The sequence below is a fragment of the Somniosus microcephalus genome, chromosome 8 (genome assembly GCF_052327205.1).
Source record: "Somniosus microcephalus isolate GS21.2 chromosome 8, FLI_Smic_1.0, whole genome shotgun sequence".
NCBI classification, from domain to species: Eukaryota; Metazoa; Chordata; class Chondrichthyes; order Squaliformes; family Somniosidae; genus Somniosus; species Somniosus microcephalus.
Genome location: NC_140994.1, coordinates 29094737 through 29118262, shown reverse-complemented (window position 1 = coordinate 29118262; position 23526 = coordinate 29094737). Strand labels below are relative to the sequence as shown.

General features: G+C 45.9%; 1 protein-coding gene across 1 annotated transcript in view; it reads left to right on the top strand.

Moving 5' to 3' along the window:
• The window catches only part of LOC147113406 (coiled-coil domain-containing protein 172-like), a 140960-nt gene that overhangs the window by 84020 nt on the left and 33414 nt on the right, over positions 1–23526 (top strand). Inside the window, exon 5 of the mRNA XM_085994417.1 lies at positions 2111–2212. Within this exon, the coding sequence (XP_085850543.1) occupies positions 2111–2212 (102 nt within the window). The remainder of the gene's footprint in view (positions 1–2110; positions 2213–23526) is intronic.

Below are 23526 nucleotides of genomic sequence, written 5' to 3'. Positions count from 1 at the left end.
AAGGCCATTCTCCCTTTTCTAGAAAGGACCATTTAGCTTAGAGTCGGTTGGCTTTTGTTCATTTTGGACTTTGCTGTAGGCACTTATGTCATGCTTTGTTATTGATGGAGGTCAGTGTCATACAGGAAAGGAGTGCACTTATTTGGTACTGACTTATTCAGTAAAGTGGTCACTATTGACCTGGTCGTGTAAGAGCGACGAGGAATGATGTGTTGTCATGCTCTAGGATGGGTACTGAATTGAAGGATTGCTGTTATATTTGAAGGTGGGAGAGAAGGAGTTAAAGCACTGGTCTCAAAGATAGGCTGTATTGAACAGAAGAAAAGACTTCAGTTATGAGGCATGGTGCTGAGGTTTCAGCCCATCCGCCCAGCAGAAACAGGGTACAGTACTTGCACCCTGTAAATTGTGGGCAATGACCTATAGCCCCCATTGCTGTCTCTATGGCTGTGCAGCCCAGAGTCAGGTAGTAGGCCCATTTAAAATGGAAATTGGTTTGGTATGACAATAGGACCCTGATTGCCATTTTTGAACTGAACTGGCTAGAGTGTACGCCGTGCATGATTCGACCAGTATCAGCTGGTAATCCGGTTGAGAGGATCCCGAAGCTAAGTTCCTTCTTTTTTAGGGGGGGGAAGAAGCAGAAGTGCTCCACCAGACTCCATAAATTCAGCCTGGGACACTCCGGCTCCCTCCATTCCAAACATCGGGGGTCCCTGAATGTACCTACATTTTTTGGCCTGGAGGCTGGCTGGGTTGTCTATAGTGTTGCAGCTCAGAGCTGGCGGCAAGCCCTGGGGCGCTTGGACTCTAGCTGCAGCCTGGCATCCTGTTGCATATGAGGCTTGGCTCTCAAAATGAAGTGGGCTTCACAACCTGACTACTAGGCTGGCACATTCAACCATCTAGCTACCAGAAGTCCGCTCGGGTAGAAAATTCACCCTATTGTCTGGTGCCCCTTACAGCAGTTACTGAGGAGTTTTCTAAGTGAAGATCATCGTGTTGCTGTCATCCACGTATCCCTGTCTCCAAAGCAGCTAGGGCAGCTTCGCAGCAATGTCTAGGTCTTTCTGTATGTCAGAACTCTGCAGGGCATAGCAGGCTAAAACTATGTGTGGCATACAAGCTGGAGGAACTCACAGAGCCCCACTTGACCTGTATAGCCAGTGAAATTGGCCTATTAAGACCATAATGGTTCTCTCAGTGACAATTCTTGTAGAGCCTGTGCCTCATTGTAGCACTACTCTGCTGCTTTTTGGGCTAGTCTTAGTGGAGTTGTTATTCATGGGAGCAGGCTTTGTCATTCAGAAGCCATTGGTTGACTTAAGGCCAGGGAGGGATAAATTTTGAAATATGAATTAATCTTGACAATTTCCAGCACATCTCACATTGACATGCAGGATCCTTTGCATGCTATCATACACAATCTGTACATTCAAGGAGTGGAAACTCTCTCAGTTGAAGAAGTTGAGAGCAGTTTCCTGTAGGAACTCGCAAAACAACGTTAGTCCCATCTATTGCACCCTGGACTTTGGGAAAGTCAGCAACCTCATAAAACCGAATTACCTGATCTTGATGCTGTGATACCAAAGGTGATGAATTCCACAGCTCGCCTATAAAATGTGTCAGTCACCTGACCTACATGCCCAACTGCAGCCTGACTGATATTATAAAGATCCCCCGTGCCTGTCCAAAATGAGACTGCGGTATAAAAGGTGAGTGTGGTTGCCACTTTCATAGCTACGGAGAACAGTGTGGGCAGATGACCTTGGCTGTGGGTCTTCATTTAATAGTTGGCAAAAGCACTAAGGAGTTCGGAGAGGTACATTTTGGAGCGGAAACAGGCATAAGATACTTCTGCCGCATTATGCCGCCAAAAAAAGTTACTTGGTCCCGATAGATGCTATGCCGAAAATGGCGCAGAATTTTGAGACCAGTGGCTTTTATCTCAACAAGGTCACATTGCTAGTTTGATATCTTGATATTTTTAATGCATTAAAAATCCAAAGTAAAATCTTGCCAAAACTCAGATTAAAAAATGAAATTCATGGTGAATAACTGTTAAAAATGCAATAAGTAATGATTATTATTGTGTATCATGTGGTTCCAGATATGAAATACCTTGAACAAAAAAATGTTCTGTTGAATGCTCTCCAAAAACACAAAAATGAGTTAAAAGAAGAAATTGTTCAACTCCAGGACAAATTTCAAGGTTATATAACTATTAATGATCTTTTTCTAACTATAATGTAGCATTGATTTTTTTTTTAAGTGCTTAAAATGTATATGTTCAGAAGTTATAATCTTAACTACCTATAATATATTCTAGTAGATCTCCCATAGTGTTGCTCACAGTAAGTCAAATGATAGGGTGGGGAGGAAGTAAGATTCGAGGTATTCCATTTAGCATCAGGCTGAGGCTTAAGGTGGGAGGCTGAGCAAAGCATACAACGCATGGTGGTGGTGGTGGTGTTGGGAAGGGGATCACAACTTGAGATGGGTGAAGAAACAATCGGTGATGGGGTTATGGGGAGGGGGCCATGGGGGCTGGAGGATAAGTTAGGAGCAGGAAAGTGCGAGCAGTGGATTAGGACTGGGCGAAGGCTATTGGGCTGAAGTTGGAGTTTCGATGAGGAGTGGGAAGAGATTAGAGGGTGGGGCTGGAAACATAGAAGATAGGAGCAGGAGTAGGCCATTCAGCCCCTCGAGCCTGTTCCGCCATTTAATGAGATCATGGCTGATCATCCAAATTCAGTACCCTGTCCCTGCTTTCTCCCCATATCCCTTGACCCCTTTAACCTTAAGAAATATATCTAACTCCTTGAATATATTTAATAAGTTGGCCTCAACTGCCTTCTGTGGTAGAGAATTCCACACGTTCACCACTCTCTGGATGAAGAAATTCCTCCTCATCTCAGTCCTAAATGGCTTACCCCTTATCCTTAGACTGTGACCCCTGGTTCTGGACTCCCCGACCATCAGAAACATCCTTCCTGCATCTAGTCTGTCCAGTCCTGTTAGAATTTTATAAGTTTCAATGAGATCCCCTCTCATTCTTCTAATTCTGGAAGTGGGATTGGGCATGGAAATTGTAAAAAAAAAAAATTCCGTTGGAATTAAGAATTGAGGTTGAAGAATAGGGCTGTGAATAGGTTAAGGAGAATAAAGTTGTTTCCAGTTGAATAGAGGTGCTGGGAATTGAAACAAAATAATTGTTTGGGCAGTGGGGCTGAGAAGGTGTTGGGAAGAGAAGGAAGGGAAAAAAGCCCAAATTATCTGAGGCTGAAGAGTGCTGAATGGAATCTTAAGAAAGTTGATTAAGGCTGCAGAATGGGACCAAAAAAAGGCCAAAAAGTGGGACAGGTAAATAAATTTTAAGAAGTTGGGTGAGGCTGGAGAGCTTGGGGGGAAAGAATCAAGGCCTGCAATATTTGGGTTGGGAAGGCTGGGAGTGGGGTCAAATTTTATTTTTTAAACCCCAGTGGGGCAGCAAGGCAAGGAGTGGGGTTGAATCGGAAATGATAAAAGGCCATTGATCTGAAACGTTAACTCTGTTTCTCTCTCCACAAATGCTGCCTGAACTGCTGAGTATTTCCAGCATTTTCTGTCTTTAGATCAGGTTAAATTATGAGCCAAGAAATTTGGCTGTGCAGCACCCACTTTATGGCCACTAACCGGCCTACTAAACCCCCAATATGCCGGGCAGGAAGTGCACGCATATTTCCGGCCAGATGTGTGCTGCCCGTCATATTGAGAAAGGATGTTACAGTGGCAACATTTAAAGGCAAGAATGATTTATTTAAATTAGGGTCCTGCGCTTCTTGCAGGACTCATTCTCGATTTTTCAAATGCCTCAGCGCTTCATTCGCCACGTGGTGAACTCGCACAACATAACATGGCACTAACGGGCAGAAAGGCCACCTCACCAGTGATATTCAGAGGGATCATGCAGTATTTACAGGATAGTTGCTGGTTTCTCATTTCAGGCTGCTGCTTGACTTCTGGACGTTTGTTGTGTTTTATCACTCTGGAAAGTTCATTTTGTCTACACAGAGAAACATTTGCTGATCTTGCATTGTTGCTGTTTGTCTCAGAAGTAGTCTGGCTGCAGACATGGATGTTTTCATAGAAACATAGAAGATAGGAGCAGGAGTAGGCCATTCGGCCCCTCGAGCCTGCTCCGCCATTCAATGCAATCATGGCTGATCATCCAAATTCAGTACCCTGTCCCTGCTTTCTCCCCAAATCCCTTGATCCCTTTAGCCTTAAGAAATATATCCAACACCTTCTTGAATATATTTAATGAATTGGCCTCTACTGCCTTCTCTGGTAGAGAATTCCACAGGTTCTCCACTCTCTGGGTGAAGAAATTCCTCCTCATCTCTGTCCTAAATGGCTTACCCCTTATCCTTAGACTATGACCCCTGGTTCTGGACTCCCCGACCATCGGGAACATCCTTCCTGCATCTAGTCTGTCTAGTCCTGTTAGAATTTTATAAGTTTCAATGAGATCCCCTCTCATTCTTCTAAACTCCAGAGAGTATAAGCCCAATCGACCCTCATACGTCATTGCTGCCATCCCAGGTATCAGCCTGGTGAATCTTCGTTGCACTCCCTCCATGGCAAGAACACCCTTCCTCAGATAAGGTGACCAAAACTGCACACAATACTCAAGATGTGGTCTCACCAAGGCCCTGTACAACTGCAGTAAGACATCCTTGTTCCTGTACTCAAACCCTCTCGCTACGAAGGCCAACATACCATTTGCCTTCTTAACCGCCTGCTGCACCTGCATGCGTACCTTCAGCGACTGGTGCACAAGGACGCCCAGGTCTCGTTGCACTTCCCCTTCTCCCAATCTATTGCCATTCAGATAATAATCTGCCGCCTTGTTTTTGACACCAAAGTGGATAACCTCGCATTTATCCACGTTATATTGCATCTGCCATTCTTCTGCCCAACCACCCAACCTGTCCAAATCATACTGGAGTTTCTCGGCATCCTCCTCACAACACACATGCCCACCAAGCTTTGTGTCATCTGCAAACTTGGAGATGTTACATCTAGTTCCCTCGTCCAGATCATTAATATATATTGTGAATAGCTGGGGTCCAAGGACCGATCCCTGCGGTACCCCACTAGCCACTGCCTGCCACTCGGAAAAAGAGCCGTTTATTCCAACTCTTTGCTTTCTGTCTGCCAACCAGTTCTCTATCCAAGTCAATACTTTGCCCCCAATCCCATGTGCCTTAACCTTACACGCTAATCTCTTATGCGGGACCTTATCGAAAGCCTTTTGAAAGTCCAAATACACCACATCCACTGGCTCTCCCTTATCTATTTTACCAGTTACATCCTCAAAAAATTCCAGTAGATTAGTCACGCACGATTTACCTTTTGTAAATCCATGTTGACTTTGTCCGATCCGGTCACTGTTTTCCAAGTGCTCTGCTATTACATCTTTTATAATGGACTCTAGCATTTTCCCCACTACTGATGTCAGGCTTACCGGTCTGTAATTCCCCATTTTCTCTCTACCACCTTTTTTGAACAGTGGGGTAACATTAGCTACCCGCCAATCCATGGGTACTGTTCCAGAGTCTATCGAATTTTGGAAGATGACCAATAATGCATCTACTATTTCTAGGGCCACTTCCTTAAGTACCCTAGGATGTAGATTATCAGGCCCTGGGGATTTATCGGCCTTCAATCCCGTCAATTTCTCTAACACCATTTCCCTACAAATACTGATTTCTATCAGTTCCTCCCTTTCATTAGACCCTATGTTCCCTGACATCACTGGGAGGTTATTTGTGTCCTCCTTTGTGAAGACAGAACCAAAGTATGTATTTAATTGGTTTGCCATTTCTTTGTTCCTCATTATAAATTCCCCTGATTCTGACTGCAAGGGACCTACGCTTGACTTCACCAATCTTTTTCTCTTCACATATCTATAAAAGCTTTTACAGTCAGTTTTTATGTTCCTTGCAAGCTTACTCTCATACTCTATTTTCCCCCTCTTAATTAATCCCTTTGTCCTCCTTTGTTCAATCCTAAACTGCTCCCAATCCTCAGGTTTACTGCTTTTTCTGGCCAATTTATATGTCCTCTCCTTGGATCTTATGCTATCTCTAATTTCCCTTGTTAGCCACGGTTGAGTCACCTTTTTTGTTTTATTTTTATGCCAAACTGGGATGAACAAATTCTGTAGTTCATCCATGCGATCTTTGAATGTTTGCCATTGCCTATCCACCGTCAACCCTTTGAGTGACATTCCCCAATCAATCCTACCCAACTCGCGCCTCATACCATCGTAGTTTCCTTTATTTAAATTCAGGACCCTAGTCTCTGAGTCAACTACTTCACTCTCCATCTTAATGAAGAATTCTTTCATATTATGATCGCTCCGACCCAACGGGCCTCGCACAACAAGATTGCTAATTAATCCTTTCTCATTACATAATACCCAGTCTAAGATGGCCTGATCTCTAGTTGGTTCCTCGACATATTGGTCCAGGAAACCATCCCGTATACACTCCAAGAATTCCTCCTCCACAGTATTGTTACTAATTTTGTTAGCCCAATCTATATGTAGATTAAAGTTACCCATGATAACTGCTGTGCTTTTATTGCACGCTTCTCTAATTTCCCTTTTAATGCCATCCCCGACCTCCGCATTACTGTTTGGAGGTCTATATACCACTCCCACTAACGTTTTCTGCCCCTTGGTATTTCTCAGTTCTACCCATACAGATTCCACATCATCAGAGCTAATATCCTTACTTACAATTGTGTTAATCCCCTCTTTAACCAGCAATGCTACCCCACCTCCTTTTCCTTTTTGCCTATCTTTCCTGAATATTGAATAACCCTGGATGTTGAGTTCCCAGCTTTGGCCACCCTGGAGCCATGTTTCCGTAATCCCAATCATGTCATATTCGTTTACCTCTATTTGCGCAGCTAATTCATCCACCTTATTACGAATGCTGCTCGCATTAAGACACAAAGCCTTCAGGCTTGTTTTTTTAATGCTCTTAGATCTTTTAGAATTATTATTTACTGTGGCCATGTTTGATTTAAACCCTTGATTTCTCTGTCTGCCACTTTTGTTTTTCTCCTCCCTGTCTTTTGCTTTTATCCTTGTTTCCCTTTCCTCTGTCTCCCCGCTCAGGTTCCCAACCCCCTGCCATTTTAGTTTAAACCTTCCCCCAGAGCACTAGCAAACACTCCCCCAGGACATCGGTCCCGGCCCTGCCCAGGTGCAAACCGTCCGTTTTGTACTGGTCCCACCACCCCCAGAACCGGTTCCAATGTCCCAGGAATTTGAATCCCTCCGCCTGGCACCATTCGTCTAGCCACGTATTCATCTGAAATATCCTTCTATTTCTACTCTGACTAGCACGTGGCACTGGTAGCAATCCTGAGGTTACTACCTTTGAGGTCCTATTTTTTAATTTAACTCCTAACTCCCTATATTCAGCTTTTAGGACCTCATCCCGGTTTTTACCTATATCGTTGGTACCTATATGCACCATGACAACTGGCTGTTCACCCTCACTTTCCAAAATGTTCTGCAGCCGCTCTGAGACATCCTTGACCCTTGCACCAGGGAGGCAGCACACCATCCAGGAGTCTCGTTAGCAGCCGCAGAAACGCCTATCTATTCCCCTTACAATAGAATCCCCTATCACTATAGCTCTCCCACTCTTTTTCCTCCTGTCCTGTGCAGCAGAACCACCCCTGGTGCCAGGAAGTTGGCGGCTGCTGCCTTCCCCTGGTAAGCCATCCCCCCCATCAGTATCCAAAGTGGTATATCTGTTTGAGAAGGGGGTGACCACAGGGGACTCCTGCACTACCTGCCTGCGCCTACTGCCCTGCCTGTTGGTCACCCATTCCCTTTCTGCCTGTCCAACCTTTGCCTGCGGTGTGACCAACTGCTTAAACGTGATATCCACGACGTCCTCAGCATCGCGAATGGTCCAGTATGTATCCAATCGCAGCTCCAGCGCCGCAATGCGGTCTGCCAGTAGCTGCAGCTGGATACACTTCCTGCACACATGGTTGTCAGGGACACAGGAAGTGTCCCTGAGTTCCCACATAGCGCATGAGGAACATGCCACGGGGCCGAGCTCTCCTGTCATGACTTACCCTTTAATTAATTCAAAATAAATTAAATCAATCCCACCTACAGTTAAATGATATATTTAAGGGCCTTGGTTTACAAACAGTCCCCGCTACACCACAGAGAGCTTAGAAACTTTAAATGATATATTTAAGGGCCTTGGTTTACAAACAGTCCCCGCTACACCACAGAGAGATTAGAAACTATAAACCACAGAGTTAAAGTTCAAAAGAAGAGAGAAATACTCACCAACCAATCACTTACCTGCTTTCTGGTGACGTCACACTTCGATTACTTTTTACTTCGCTCTCGGATTGGTAAGCCTACCTGGTCCTGGGGCTCGCTTTTTGTACTGCCGCCGCTCCCGCTCCTCACAGGTCCGCTCAGCCGCTCTGAGGCCTACCTCGTCCTGGGGCTCGCTTTTTGTACTGCCGCCGCTCCCGCTCCTCACAGGTCCGCTCAGCCGCTCATATTGCTGCCTGCGGGGCTGGAGGAGGAGGGGGAGCAGCAAGGATGACACCGCTGCAGGAGGCCATGCCCACAGTGCGTGTTCAGGGTGCAACTCTCCTACATCAACTTTACTCTGGAGTAATGTTTGCGGCGCCTTCACTTCACCAATGAGACTGTCACCAAGCTATGTCACCTGCTACAATCATAACTCGAGCCTCACGTCGACAACAGTGCCTGTAGCTGTCAAGGTCACCGTGGCCCTCTACTTTTATACCATGGGCTCCTTTCAGGCTGCAACAGGTGGCATCAGGAACCTCTCCCAGTTCGCAGTTCACCAATGTATCAGGGAGGTCACTGAGAAACATAGAAACATAGAAGATAGGAGCAGGAGTAGGCCATTCGGCCCTTCGAGCCTGCTCCACCATTCAATGAGATCATGGCTGATCATCCAAATTCAGTACCCTGTCCCTGCCTTCTCCCCATATCCCTTGATCCCTTTAGCCTTAAGAAATATATCCAACACTTTCTTGAATATATTTAATGAACTGGCCTCCACCGCCCTCTGTGGCAGAGAATTCCACAGGTTCAGCACTCTCTGGGTGAAGAAATTCCTCCTCATTTCAGTCCTAAATGGCTTACCCCTTATCTTTAGACTATGACCCCTGGTTCTGGATTCCCCGGCCATCAGAAACATCCTTTCTGCATCTAGTCTGTCCAGACCTGACAGAATTTTATAGGTTTCAATGAGATCCCCTCTCATTCTTCTAAACTCCAGTGAGTATAAGCCCAATCGACACAATCTCTCCTCGTACATCATTCCTGCCATCCCAGGTATCAGCCTGGTGAATCTTCACTGCACTCCCTCCATGGCAAGAACGTCCTTCCTCAGGTAAGGTGACCAAAACTGTAGTGTATGTACTTTGCAGAAGGAACTATATTCTGCAGCCCCTGTATACTGCAGTACCAGTAGTGACCACCCCTGTATATAAGCCTGTGTAGTAACTTTGCATAGTTAGTTCCAGTTTGTCTCCACTCAGTAAAGACCTGTTATAACCAACTCCTGCAGTCCATGTCTCAATTACACACGGACATAATACTGGCGACGAGCAGATCCGAACTTACCTACAGTCGGCACCACCTCATGGGGATCCATCCCTGAAGCGAAGTTGTCAGAGGTCGAGGCCAGAAGGAAGAAAGAAAAAAATAAATAAAACAAACAGAAGAAACGGGCGTCGACCGTGGGCAACCGCCTCTGATTCATCAGAGTTGAAGATTTGCAGGAGAGGCTGTCAAGAGCGGGGCTTGGTTATCCTGTCGATGGTGTTCCAGCTAAGCGGGCTGGTGGCAGGTAGTACACTGATCCTTCTTGGACTGCGGCAGGCTAGAGCTCGATCAGGTGGCTTTTCAACGGGGCCGAGCAGCGTTGTCGGGAAGAGGAGAGAGAGAGAGAGGGTGGAGCACACAGGGCGCGGCCGGTGCTACGAAGCCGGGCAGCGTACAGACCCGAGAAGAGGGAGGAAAGTGTCCCGTAGGGTTGCTCCGACGACGGGGAAATAAAAGAAATTAGAAGCGCAGAAAGCCGCGAGGAGCTGCAGTTTGCCACGGGAACCGCGGAGAGCGGCGTTAGCAGCAGCGCGGGGGGAAGTGCGCGAAGACCATAGGGCATCGCCATCAAGGCATAAAACGCCAGCAACAGCGCTAGCAGCAGCGGAGAAGGCGGGAGGCGCCATTTTGTTAAATCGGGGAAGAAGGCAAAGCGCGGGAGGCACCATCTTAGATTTCCAAGATGCCGAAGACTGGCAATATCACTGCCTTCGATAATGCAATAGAAGACTGGACCACGTATGTGGAAAGAGTCGAAGTATATTGCGAGGCAAACGAAGTAGCCGATGAGAAAAAGGCATCGGTACTACTAAACTTAATGGGCGCAAGAACGTATGGCCTATTGCGGAACCTGATTACTCCAGCCAAACTGATGGCGAAGAGTTTTAACAAAATTGTTGATATCCTACAGGAACACCTAAATCCTACACCGCTGCTGATAGCAGAAAGATTTAAATTCCACAGGAGAAATCAGCATAAAGATGAGAGCAATGCTGATTATCTTACGGAACTACGCAAGCTATCAAAGCACTGCCAGTTCGGAGCAGGACTGACAGATACTCTACGGGACAAATTTGTCTGTGGACTCCTGAGTGAAGGAACCCAGAAGAGGTTACTCTCAGAGAAAGAGCTGACGCTAGATAAGGCTTTCAGCGTGGCAGTATCGTACGACGCAGCAGCAAGGGGAGCTGCGGAAATACAGCAAAAGCCACAGGAATACAGCACCCACGAAATGACACGGGGATTTGAAAAATGTTATCGCTGCGGCAGAACAACCCATGACCAGAAGGACTGCTGGTCCAAGGACAAAATATGCAGGCAATGCGGAAAGATGGGACACATTGCACGAGTTTGCAGGTCTGGGAAGAAGAATAACAACAACAAAAAGGCTACTAAGGAACAGTACAGGAAAGTACAAAAGATGACGGACAGTAGTTCCGAAGACCCGATGAGCGATAGTGAATCCGGGAACAAGAGACTAAGCTGTCTCAAACTTCACAACGTAATCGCAAAAGAGGATCACCGAACCATTTGGGTCACCCTCACGATAGCAGGGTCTCAAGTCAAAATGGAATTGGATACAGGATCAGCCCTGACCGTCATGAATCGACGAGACTATGAGCGGCTATTCTCACACATACATCCATTGTCTTGAAGACGTATACGGGGCAAAAAGTATACCCCAGAGGGAAAATAAGGGTGCCTATCGAATACAACGGCAAGGAAATACAGAAATTGTATCTGTACATACTGCAAGATGGTGGACCACCGTTATTGGGACGTGAATGGATCAGAAAGATAAGTTTAGACTGGCACTCCATTCAGTCACTGACGGTGGCTGGTAAAAAGGATGACGACGTCACACCTGGACGATTGTCAAAAATCTTAGCTAACGCCAAAGAAGTATTTCAACAAGAACTGGGAACTCTGAAAGGCGTAACCGCCTCGATAAAAATAGAAGTGAATGCAATTCCCAAGTTTTTCAAAGCAAGACCGGTACCATATGCAATTCGCCCAGCCGTCGAGGCAGAGCTGGAGAATCTGGAGAATGCAGGCGTGTTATCTAAGGTAGACTGGAGCGAGTGGGCGACACCCATTGTTCCTGTCATGAAGAAAACATTAAACAATAAGTCTGAGGAGCCAAGGAAGGTTCGCATCTGTGGGGACTTCAAGGTGATGGTGAACCCAGTCCTTCACATAGTACAATATCCTCTCCCGAGGATAGAAGATATTTTCGCCTCACTATCTGGAGGGAAGCGTTTTACAAAAATTGACCTAGCACAAACATATTTGCAGATGGAGGTTGAAGAATCCTCTAGGAAGTATCTCACGATAAACACTCACAAAGGTCTTTACCAGTATAATCGACTGGTATTCGGAGTTGCATCAGCTCTGGCGATATGGCAAAGAGCGATGGAACAAGTCCTGCAATGGATTCCGGGGACTCTGTTACTTGGACGACATCCTAGTGACAGGTGAAGATGACAGTGAACACCTTGCCAACCTAGAGCAGGTGCTCACTAGACTAAGAGAACATGGGCTACGAGCCAATCGCCCCAAGTGCGAGTTTTTTAAGAAACAGATATCGTACTGTGGCCACGTGATTGATGAAGAGGGGTTACATAAGTCCCCTGACAAAATTGAAGCGGTAGTTAAGGCTCCAGCGCCTGAAAATGTGTCGCAACTGAGGTCATTCCTCGGATTGGTGAATTACTACCATAAGTTTTTGCCGAATTTGTCCACAATTCTGCACCCACTTAACGCCCTACTACAAATTGGAGTAGCATGGAAATGGAGCGATGAATGTAAGCGGGCCTTTCAGAAGAGTAAAGACCTAATCACTTCAAGAGAAGCATTGGCTCACTACAACCCATCACTACCGATAAGACTGGCGTGTGATGCGTCTCCCTACGGCATTGCAGCGGTACTGTCACATAAATTCCTTGATGGTTCAGAGAGGCCGATAGCTTTTGCGTCACGCTCGTTAACTTCAGCCGAGCGTAACTACGCCCAGATTGACAGAGAGGCCCTCAGCCTGGTGTGGGGGGTGAAGAAGTTCAATCACTACCTGCACGGTCAGAAATTTACTCTACTAACTGATTATCAACCTCTTGTCTCCATTTTCAATCCTCAGAAGGGCGTCGCGATAATGACAGCACAACGGCTACAGAGGTGGTCCCTTTTCCTAGGGGCACACCAATATGACATCGAGTACAAAGGAACTAAACAGCATGGGAATGCTGATGGATTGTCGCGCCTACCGTTGCCAACGGTGGAAGAAGCACCTGCAGTGGATCCAGTGGAGATATTCCACTTGACCATAGTCGAGTGTCTACCTGTGACGAATGCAAACATAGAAAAGGAAACACGAAATGACCCGACACTCTCCTGGGTCTATGATTTAACGGTGAAGGGATGGCCAGCCCATGGCGAACCACTGTTGCCAGCATTCTCGCCGAGAAGAGAACAGCTGTCAGTGTGCAGAGGAACCTTGATGTGTGGATCCAGAGTAGTAATTCCACCCAAATTGAAGGATAGAGTGCTCAATGAGCTTCATGAGAGTTATCTGGGAGGGGTAAAAATGAAGAACTTAGCCAGAGCGTTTGTGTGGTGGCCGGGAATCGATAGAGAAATCGAAGAGACGACCAAGAGCTGTACAGGATGCCAGAAGGTCCAAAACGCCCCACCACAAGCCCCTCTACATCCATGGGAGTGGCCCTCATCTCCATGGCAAAGGGTGCACATTGATTTTGCTGGTCCATTTATGGACTCGATGTTTTTAATTGCGGTGGATGCACATTCAAAGTGGCCAGAGGTAATAAAAATGTCCTCAACCACCACAGAAATAACTATCACAGTCTTACGAACCATATTCGCCAGAAATGGACTGCCTGAACAGATTTGCTCCGACAATGGACCACAGTTTGTGTCTGAAGAGTTCCGGAGGTTCTTAAAGAACAATGGTGTTAAGCATTACACATCCGCCCCATATCATCCAGCCACCAATGGATTGGCTGAGAGGTTCGTTCAAACATTCAAGAAGGCTATCAAGGCAATGTGTAATGAAGACATACCCCTACAACACAAGGTGGATGACTTCTTGTTTGCCTACCGGAATGCGACACATGCAGTTACCAACCAAACTCCAGCCATGATGTTCTTCAATCGAAGACTGCGATGTCGCTTGGATTTGGTTAAGCCAAACATCAGAAGAGATGTGGAGAACAGGCAGTTTCAGAATATGAATGAAAGGTCAACCAGTTTTGGCCCGGGACTACCGCACAGAGAAATGGCAGCCAGGAACGATCTGTACACGGCAAGGACCTCTAATGTATACCGTGGACGTTGGAGAGAGCATTGTAAGACGCCATGCTGACCAGATTCTAGAGTCACTGGAAAACGTCAATTCCACACCACGATCCGATACACCTGGTGATGAAACCGAAGTACCAATTGCATCTACCTCAGAATCGGGAATATTGGAAGCAGACGAACCCAACAACGACGTTGATTCCGAATCAACTCTGCCAGAAGAACCTGATACCCCAAAGAGACGTTATCCAGACAGAATCAGGAAGCCTCCTCAAAGACTGAACTTATAATTGCTTAACTTCAGCTAATGTATATGACAACTGTAATTGTAAATATGTTATTTAATTATTAATCGAATGTTATGTACTGTTTAGCTAAAAGGGGAGGAATTGTACTGCATGTACTTTGCAGAAGGAACTATATTCTGCAGCCCCTGTATACTGCAGTACCAGTAGTGACCACCCCTGTATATAAGCCTGTGTAGTAACTTTGCATAGTTAGTTCCAGTTTGTCTCCACTCAGTAAAGACCTGTTATAACCAACTCCTGCAGTCCGTGTCTCAATTACACACGGACATAATAAAAACTGCACACAATACTCAAGGTGCGGTCTCACCAAGGCCCTGTACAACTGCAGCAAGACATCCTTGTTCTTGTACTCGAACCCTCTTGCTACGAAGGCCAACATACCATTTGCCTTCTTAACCGCCTGCTGCACCTGCATGCTTACCTTCAGCGACTGGTGCACAATAACACCCAGGTCTCTTTGCACTTCCCCTTCTCCCAATCTATTGCCATTGAAATAATAATCTGCCTTCCTGTTTTTGCCACCAAAGTGGATAACCTCACATTTATCCACATTATAGTGCATTTGCCATGTTTCTGCCCAATCACCCAACCTGTCCAAATTGTACTGGAGTTTCACGACATCCTCCTCACAGCTTACCCTATGGACAGAGTGAAGAAAGACTAGAGCGCACTAGGCAGGCTTCCCCAGGGCGCAGGGCGCCTTTGCCTTGCTTGCTCCCTATCACCAGCCTGAAATCCCGGCAGTAGTCATGACTCTTTCATCCTGCGAGAGTTCTCTGTGCCACCTTTGTTCCAACCAGGCCGTTAAATTACAGGCTGGCGATTGGGCGACAAGTGATATGCCATCCGGACATAGCTCACGACGCGCACAGCTGCAGAGCACACCTATGACGCGAACCATGCTGCTGATAAAACAGCTGGCATGACCAAGAATTGTTTCTACTGCCTGGACCGTTGCTTTACAGTATACAGTGGGTATCCAGATTTGTCGTCGTCTGCTACGTGCTGCACAACTTTGCCATCATGAGGGACAGCCCTTAGCACCATCTGGGAAGCAACAAGTGCAGGAGGAGAAGGAGAGACAGCAACCACCAGAGCCCCTACCTATCTGAGCTCTCAAACACTAGCTTATCGAGGAGCGCTTCACCTAAATTAACCTTCCCATTCCCCATTCGTCAACAGTGCTAATATCCTTACCACTTTCCTTTATAGAAAAATAGGAGCAGGAGTAGGCCCTTCGAGCCTGCTCCACCATTCAATATGATCATGGCTGATCCTCTAAATACCATATTCCCCCTCTCTCCCCATACCCCTTGATGCCTTTTGTGTCTAGAAGTCTGTCTATCTCCTTCTTAAATATATTCAGTGACTTAGCCTCCACAGCCTTCTGTGGTAGAGAATTCCACAGGTTCACCACCCTCTGAATGAAGAAATTTCTCCTCATCTCAGTCCTAAATGTCCTACCCCGTATCCTGAGACTGTGACCCTTCGTTCTAGATCCCCCAGCCAGGGGAAACACCCTCCCTGCATCCAGTCTGTCTAGCCCTGTCAGAATTTTAGACGTTTCAATGAGATCCCCTCTCATTCTTCTAAACTCTATTGAATACAGGCCTAGTCGACCCAATCTCTCCTCATACGACAGTCCTGCCATCCCTGGAATCAGTCTGGTGAACCTTTGCTGAACTCCCTCTATGGCAAGTATATCCTTTCTTAGGTAAGGAGACCAAAACTGCACACAGTACTCCAGGTGTGGTCTCACCAAGGCCCTGTATAACTAGTAAGACATGCTTGCTCCTGTACTTAAATCCTCTTGCAATGAAGACCAACATACCATTTGCCTTCCTAACTGCTTGCTGCACCTGCATGTTTGCTTTCAGTGACTGATGTACAAGGATACCCAGGTCCCTCTGTACATCAACATTTCCTTATCTATCACCATTTAAATAATACTCTGCCTTTCTGTTTTTCCTACCGAAGTGGATAACTTCACATTTATCCACGTTATACTGCATCTGCCATGTATTTGCCCACTCACTCAACTTGTATAAGTTATAATCACCATTCGACTGCCTTCCTTCACTCCAGACTTGTAGGTCTTGCCCTCATTACACTACAAAGACAAACACCAACACCAAATCCAGAACAGAAAACAAATTTATCAAACAAATATTCTCAAATCGTGTGCATTGACAAAATGGAGCTGGACTCCTCTGTTTCGCGACATTATGCGCTAGCTCTCTGGCAGGCTGCCCAGTGCACCTAGCATTTCCTGGTGTATGCCCATCAGCCTTCTTCGGTAGCTTGGGCCCTCGAAGTCTGCATCTCAGCCCTCTGCAGCTGAACTAGTATACCACCTCTTCTTCCAGCTAGCTGGCCTTCCAGCTAGCTGGCATCTGTGGTGTCCTATCTCCCTACTCTAACTCCTACGCACTTGTGCCCAGTGAGTCACCACGTGGAGATACTTCCTCCAATCTACCCTCTAAAGTCTGCGAGGTGCCTGTATCTGAGCTGGTGCTTGCGAGAGTCAGATCAATTGATGCATCTTCTGGAAGGCTTGGCTCCTCTTCCTTGGCTGGCTGAGGGACGTTGACATTCTCAGTAGCTGAAATGAAAGAGAGGGACAAAGATTAGCTTGTGGTGCAAAGCGAGAGCAGAGAGAATGAAGTGGGTGCTGAAAGCATCTGCAGCTTGTCATGCAGAGTGTGTGGGGTGAGGGAGAAGTCAGAAAAAAGAAAGGCTTGCATTTATATAGCACCTTTCACAACCTCAGGACGTCCCAAAGCACTTTACAGCTAATGAAATACTTTTGAAGTGTAGTCACTGTTATAATGTAGGAAACATGGCAGCCGCAAGCACGCACAGCAAGCTCCCACAAACAGCAATGTGATGATAACCAGATAATCTTTTTTTAGTGATGTTAATTGAGGGATAAATATTAGTCAGGACACCGGGGATAACTCCCCTGCTCTTTGAAATAGTGCCATGGGATCTTTTATGTCCACCTGAGAGAGCAAGTGGGGCCTCTGTTTAATGCCTCATCTGAAAGATGGCACCTCCAACAATGCAGCACGCACTCAGTACTGCACTGGCGTGTCAGCCGAGGTTTTTGTGCTCAATTCTCTGGAGTGGAACTTGAACCCACAACCTTCTGATTCATTCAGAAGAGATAAAGGAGATTATGTATGGATACAGCAAAAGAAACCCTGTGCGACATCTTCAGTATTGCCAGTCGCCATGGCCTCCACTCTGCCCCTGCCAACAATGGCCAGCATGCTCTCTTCAAGTGTAGAAGAAGGTCTGCAAGTGAGCTCTTTCTCCTCCGGTTCCAGCATGTTGCCTGGTGTGTGCCTACTGCTCCTGCAAGAAAGAAGGGAATGTGTTAGTGAAAGTCTTGTGAGCTGTTTGGAGAATATGGCTGTTATGGTGGAACAGCTGACAGTTTGTGTGTGAGTTGTGGGTAAGTGAGGGTTGTAATAGTATGTGTGAGTATGATGAGAATGAGGTTTAGTGAAGTGTTATGCAGTGATTGTAGGAGAGTGAAGTGTAGTACGGGAGGGAAGTCTTGAAAGCTGTTAGTGTTATAATTAATGAGGCTGTAACTGGTGCAACTGTGAGCAGAGAGTATTCTTACCTCAATAGCTCTGGTTAGATCATTGAATTACTTACGGTATTGCAGGCAATTCCTGGGTGCAGGCAGTGATCGGATTTCTAGTCATTGAATATCCCATTAGAATACCATCTGGTGGCATTACAGGGGATTGTGACAAGTAGCTGTAACATGCAAGTGCTGACATTTTAACATTAGAATTCCAAGAAGAAATGTTTACGTAGCAAGTTTCAATGGAATGCGTGAGTTTTCATATATTATAGATATAGCTGCAGTGGCTGAGGTGCTCAGATTTATTTGTGCATACAAAAGCAAAATACTGCAGATGCTGGAAATCTGAAATAAAAAGAGAAAATGCTGGAAATACTCAGCAGGTCAGGCAGCATCTGTGAAGAGAGAAGCATCGTTAACAGGCCAGATTTTATAGTCAGCGGTGAACGTTTACAACTGCCCACAGACTGGGCTTTTGCATGCAAACTCGGGAGTCTGATCCAGCGTGGCGCCCTCTACGGGGGATCTGGGACCTGTGTGAACAGGTCAAGCAACAGTATGGGGGGGAATTTTCCCAGCCCTGGAGAGGCGGGTATGGAAGCGGGACTGCCGGGAAAATGGCAGAAACTAGGAGCGGGTATCGACCTCGCTCCCAGCCCGCCTCTGTGCCATCTTCCCGTGAGGCGGGACCCTGAGTCGTGCAGGGACCCATCTCCTCGAGGCAGGAAGGGGATTAGAGCCAATTAACTGCCTGTTAACCGGTAGTTAACAGGCAATTTTGAGGCTTTTCCCCATTTTACGCCTGCAATTGCGGGCTTCCTGACGGCTGTGAACTTCGCCAGGGTCAGCAAGGCGAGCAGTGGGTCTGTTGCGGTGAGAGGGGTCGAAATGTCAGCTGTAGAGGTGAGTGATGGTTGCAAGTGTGGACAGGTAAGTATGAGAGGTGAGTGTAAAGTGCTGGAAAAAGTTTCCTTACCTTTGCTTCTTTCTGCAGGCTTCAACCATTGAGGATCCGGAGGTGGCTCACCTCAACGGCAGAGATGACAGAATGGCTGCTGCGTTCTCAGATGCAGCAGCTATCTGCTTTCTGCTGAGGAGAGAGGTCTTGGTGAGCCTTCTGTGCAAGTGCTCACCTTAGAACAGAGATTGTTAGTGTTTGACAGCTTCTCAAAGCTGTCAAAACGCTGACAATTCATCTGGCAAAAAATTTTCGACAGATGAAGCATCATATGCTGACGTCATCTGTCACTGGCTTTCCCTTAATTGGCCGGTAAGCCTGAGGGCAAGCTTACCAAGGCCAATCGAGGGAAAATAACATGGGTTGGTCAGACGTCGCTGGGAGCGGGACTGAAACCCGGAAACCAGAAGTCCCGCCTCCAGCACGTCTCCATTGAGAAAATCCAGCCCCAAGTCTCTTCAACCAGTCAGATTGAAGAACCCTTACTGAGGCACGCAGAGTCTAATCCAAGAAAAATGTAAGTTAGAATATTTAATTCAATGCAAAATCATGTACAGAAAGTGAAATAAACAGAGGGAAAGAACGATGAGATTAAGATGGAGAGATGAAAGAGACAGAAAGGAAAAGGAAAAAAATATTTTAATTTTTATAAAATCTCCAACAATAATTAAAATCTGAAGGAATGAGATGCCGCACTTGTAAAAGTAAATTTTCACTGCCAGAGAGGTTGTTTGGTAGTAATTAAGATTTACCATGCCGTTAAAAATTCAATGGTCAATCCCTAACTTTTTCTGGTGCATCTAGTGGGTAAGTACCGCAACTACACACCCTTCATGTCTTTGAATGTGAAGCTTGTGGAGGAGCAGGGCAAATCGGATAGCAACTTTCTTATTTCCGCATTTAACTGCACATGTGCGGACACCGGAAGTTGCTGTCCGATTTACTCTTTAATAACGGTGAGCACTGATAGCCCGGATTTTGTGGTAGGACGAACAATGAAGCTAACGTTTCAGGCTGATGACCTTTGTCAGAACTGGAAGAAGTTAGAGATGTAACAGTTTTTAAGCAAGTATAGAGGCAAGGAAAAGGAGGAGGGGAGGAAAGAACAAATGGGAAGGTCTGTGATAGGGTGAAAGGCAGGAGTGATGATGCAATACAAAAGGAAGTGGTAATGGGATAATAGGCTAGACGGGGAAAGGCTGTTCCCACTAGTTGAAGGTACAAGGACTAGGGAACACAAATTTAAGGTTTTGGGCAAGAGATACAGGGGGGATGTGAGGAAAAACTTTTACGCAGCGAGCGGTGAAGACCTGGAACTCGCTGCTGACGGAAGTGGTGGAAACGAAGACACTCAATGTTTTCAAGGGGAGACTGGATAGGCAGTTGAGGGAAATTAACTAGCAGGGCTACGGGGATAGAGCGGAGAAATGGGACTGAATGGATTGCTCCACAGAGAGCCGGCACGGACTCGATGGGCCGAATGGCTTCCTTCTGTGCCGTTATGACTAAGTAAAGCAACAAAAGATGGGTCTAGAGGAGCTGTAAATGGCAACAGTGGAACCATTACCCGCACCCACTGTCAGAAAAAAAATGGGAGCAGTGGTTATGATCTGAAATTGTTGAACTCAATGTTGAGTCCGGAAGGTTGTAAAGTGCCTATCGAAAGAGATAAATGGAGAATTAAAATGGCAAGCAACTGGAAGCTCAGGGTCACGCTTAAGGAACAGCACCTCATCTTTTGATTAGGCACTTTACAAACTTCCAGACTCACATTGAGTTCAACTATTTCAGATCAAAACCACTGCAACCATTTTTCAGATAGTAGGAGCTGGTAATCATTCTGCTCTTGCCATTTATTGCTCCTCTTGGCCCACCTTTTTGTTTTTCTACTCGTCCCATTACCAGCTCCTTTTGCCTTGCACCATCATCCCTTTTGTCATTTAATTGCTCCTGCCTTTCACCCTATCACAGACCCCTTTTGTTCTTTCCTCCCCTCCCCCTTTCCCTGCCTCTATACTTGCTTAAAAACTGTTACATCTCTCAATTTTTCCAGTTCTGACGAAAGGTCATCGACCTAAGAACATAAGAATTAGAAGCAGGAGTAGACCATTCGGCCCCGTTCCGCCATTCAATAAGACCACCGCTGATTTTCAACCTCAACTCCACTTTCCCGCCCAATCGCCATAATCCCTTGATTCCGCTAGAGTCCAAAAATCTATCTATCTCAGCCTTGAATATACTCAGTGATTGAGCATCCACAGCCCTTTGGGGTAGAGAATTCCTAAGAATCTTAGAGAAATTCCTTCTCATCTCAGTCTTAAATGGCCAACCCCTTATCCTGAGATTATGCCCCCTAGTTTTAGACTAACCAGCCAGGGGAAACAACCTCTCAGCATCTACCCTGTCAAACCCCCTCAGAATCTTGTATGTTTCAATGAGATCACTTCTCATTCTTCTAAACTCCAGAGAGTATAGGCTCAGTATCTCCTCATAGGACAACCCTCTCATCCCAGGAATCAATCTAGTGAACCTTTGTTGCACCGCTTCTAAGATGAAAGAACTATATCCTTCCTCAATTAAGGAGACCAAAACTGTGCACAGTACTCCAGGTGTGGTCTCGCCAAAGCCCTGTACAATTGTAGCAAGACTTCCCTACTCGTGTATTCCAACCCCCTTGCAATACAGGCAGGTATGCCATTTGCCTTCTTAATTGCTTGCTGTACCTGCATGCTAACTCTCTGTTTCCTGTATGAGTACACATAAATCTCTCTGAACACCAACATTTAATAGTTTCTCACCATTTAAAAAATATTCTGTATCTCTATTCTTCCTAACAAAGTGAATAATTTCACATTTCCCCACATTATACTCCATCTGCCACCTTATTGCCCACTCACTTTACCTGTCTATATCCCTTTGCAGGCTCTTTGTGTCCTCCTCACAGCTTGCTTTCCTACCTAGCTTTGTATCGTCAGTAAACTTGAATACATTGCACTCGGTCCCTTCATCGAAGTCATTAATATAGATTGTAAATAGCTGAGGCCCAAGCACCGATCCTACGGCACCCCACTAGTTACAGCCTGCCAACCGAAGAATGACCCATTTATCCCTCCTCTCTGTTTTCTGTCCGTTAGCCAATTCTCTATCCATACTAATATATTACTCCCCAACCCCATGAGCCCTTATCTTGCATAGCAACCTTTTATGTGACACCTTTATCGAATGCCTTTTGGAAATCTAAATATACTAGATCCACTGGTTCCTCTTTATCTACCCTGCTAGTTAAATCCTCAAAAACTCTTTAACAAATTTGTTAAACACGATTTCCCTTTCATTCATAAAACTATGTTGACTCTGCCCAAGCATATTATGATTTTCTAAGTGCCCTGTTACCATTTCCTTAATAATGGATTCCAGCATTTTCCCAATGACTGATGTCAGGCTAACTGGCCTGTAGTTCCTTGTTTTCTCTCTCCCTCCTTTCTTGAATAACCGGATTACATTTGCTACCTTCCAATCCGCTGGGACTGTTCTAGAATCTAGGGAATTTTGGAGGCTCACCTCCAGTGCATCCAGTATCTCTGCAGCCACCTCTTTCAGAAACCTAGGATGTAGGCCATCAGGTCCAAGGGATTTGTCGGCTTTTAGTCCCATTAGTTTCTCAAGTACTTTTTCTCTAATGATATTAATTACTTTCCAGGTTCCTCACTCTCATTAGCACCCTGGTTCCCCACTATTTTTGGTATGCTTTTTGTGTCTTCTACTGTGAAGACAGATAAAATATATTTGTTTAAAATCTCTACCATTTCCTTATTCCCCATTGGCCCAGAAATTCCGATCGCAGGCTTCCCGCGGGCGGAGGACTGCGATCTGGAAAAATCTGCGCCAAGACGAGAGGGCTCCCGGGAGGAGCAGAGTTCCGATGCTGAGCCTCTCCAAACTGACGGTGCGCAGGGCCCACGTATCCCAGAGGCGCAGGTAGTTCGCAGCGTCCCTGGGATCACGTGGGCCATGGGGAGCCAATCAGAGAAGGGAATCTCCCTTCATACACTTGACAGGAAGACCTGTCAAATATATGAATAGAGACCACCCCCAAAACATAGTAAAACTTTAAATACATTTTTTTTTAATCACATTTTTAAAATGACTTGAAATTACATACATTAACTATTTTAAACAAAAATTTTAATTTTTGAAAAAAATATTTAAAGTTTTTAACGGGGCTAAAAATAAACTTCCCTTTCTTAAAGTATTTTTAAATGATAAATCAGTGGAAAATTTTTTGTTTCTTTCCTTTTTTTAACTCTTATCCTGGTAAAAGCAGGCCTTACACCTGCTTTTACTAGGCGCAAGAATTGTAGGTGTTTTCTGCAGGCGGAGGGTCTCCAGAAAGATGAACTCTCCACCAGCAGAGGCCCTGCTCCAGGGCAGTCGGAGGATCTGTCAAGAGCTTTCTTGACAGATCGGAAATGCCGGTTTCCAGTGCATGCGCAGTGCATGCCGATGTCCCTACGGGTGAGTACACAGCGCGTACCCACCCGTAGGGATCAGAATTTCTGCACCATTATAATTTCTCCTGTCTCAGCCTCTAAGGGACCAATGGTTACTTTTGCTACACTCTTCCTTTTTACACACTTGTAGCTCTTACAACATGCTAGTTGCTAGTTTACACTCA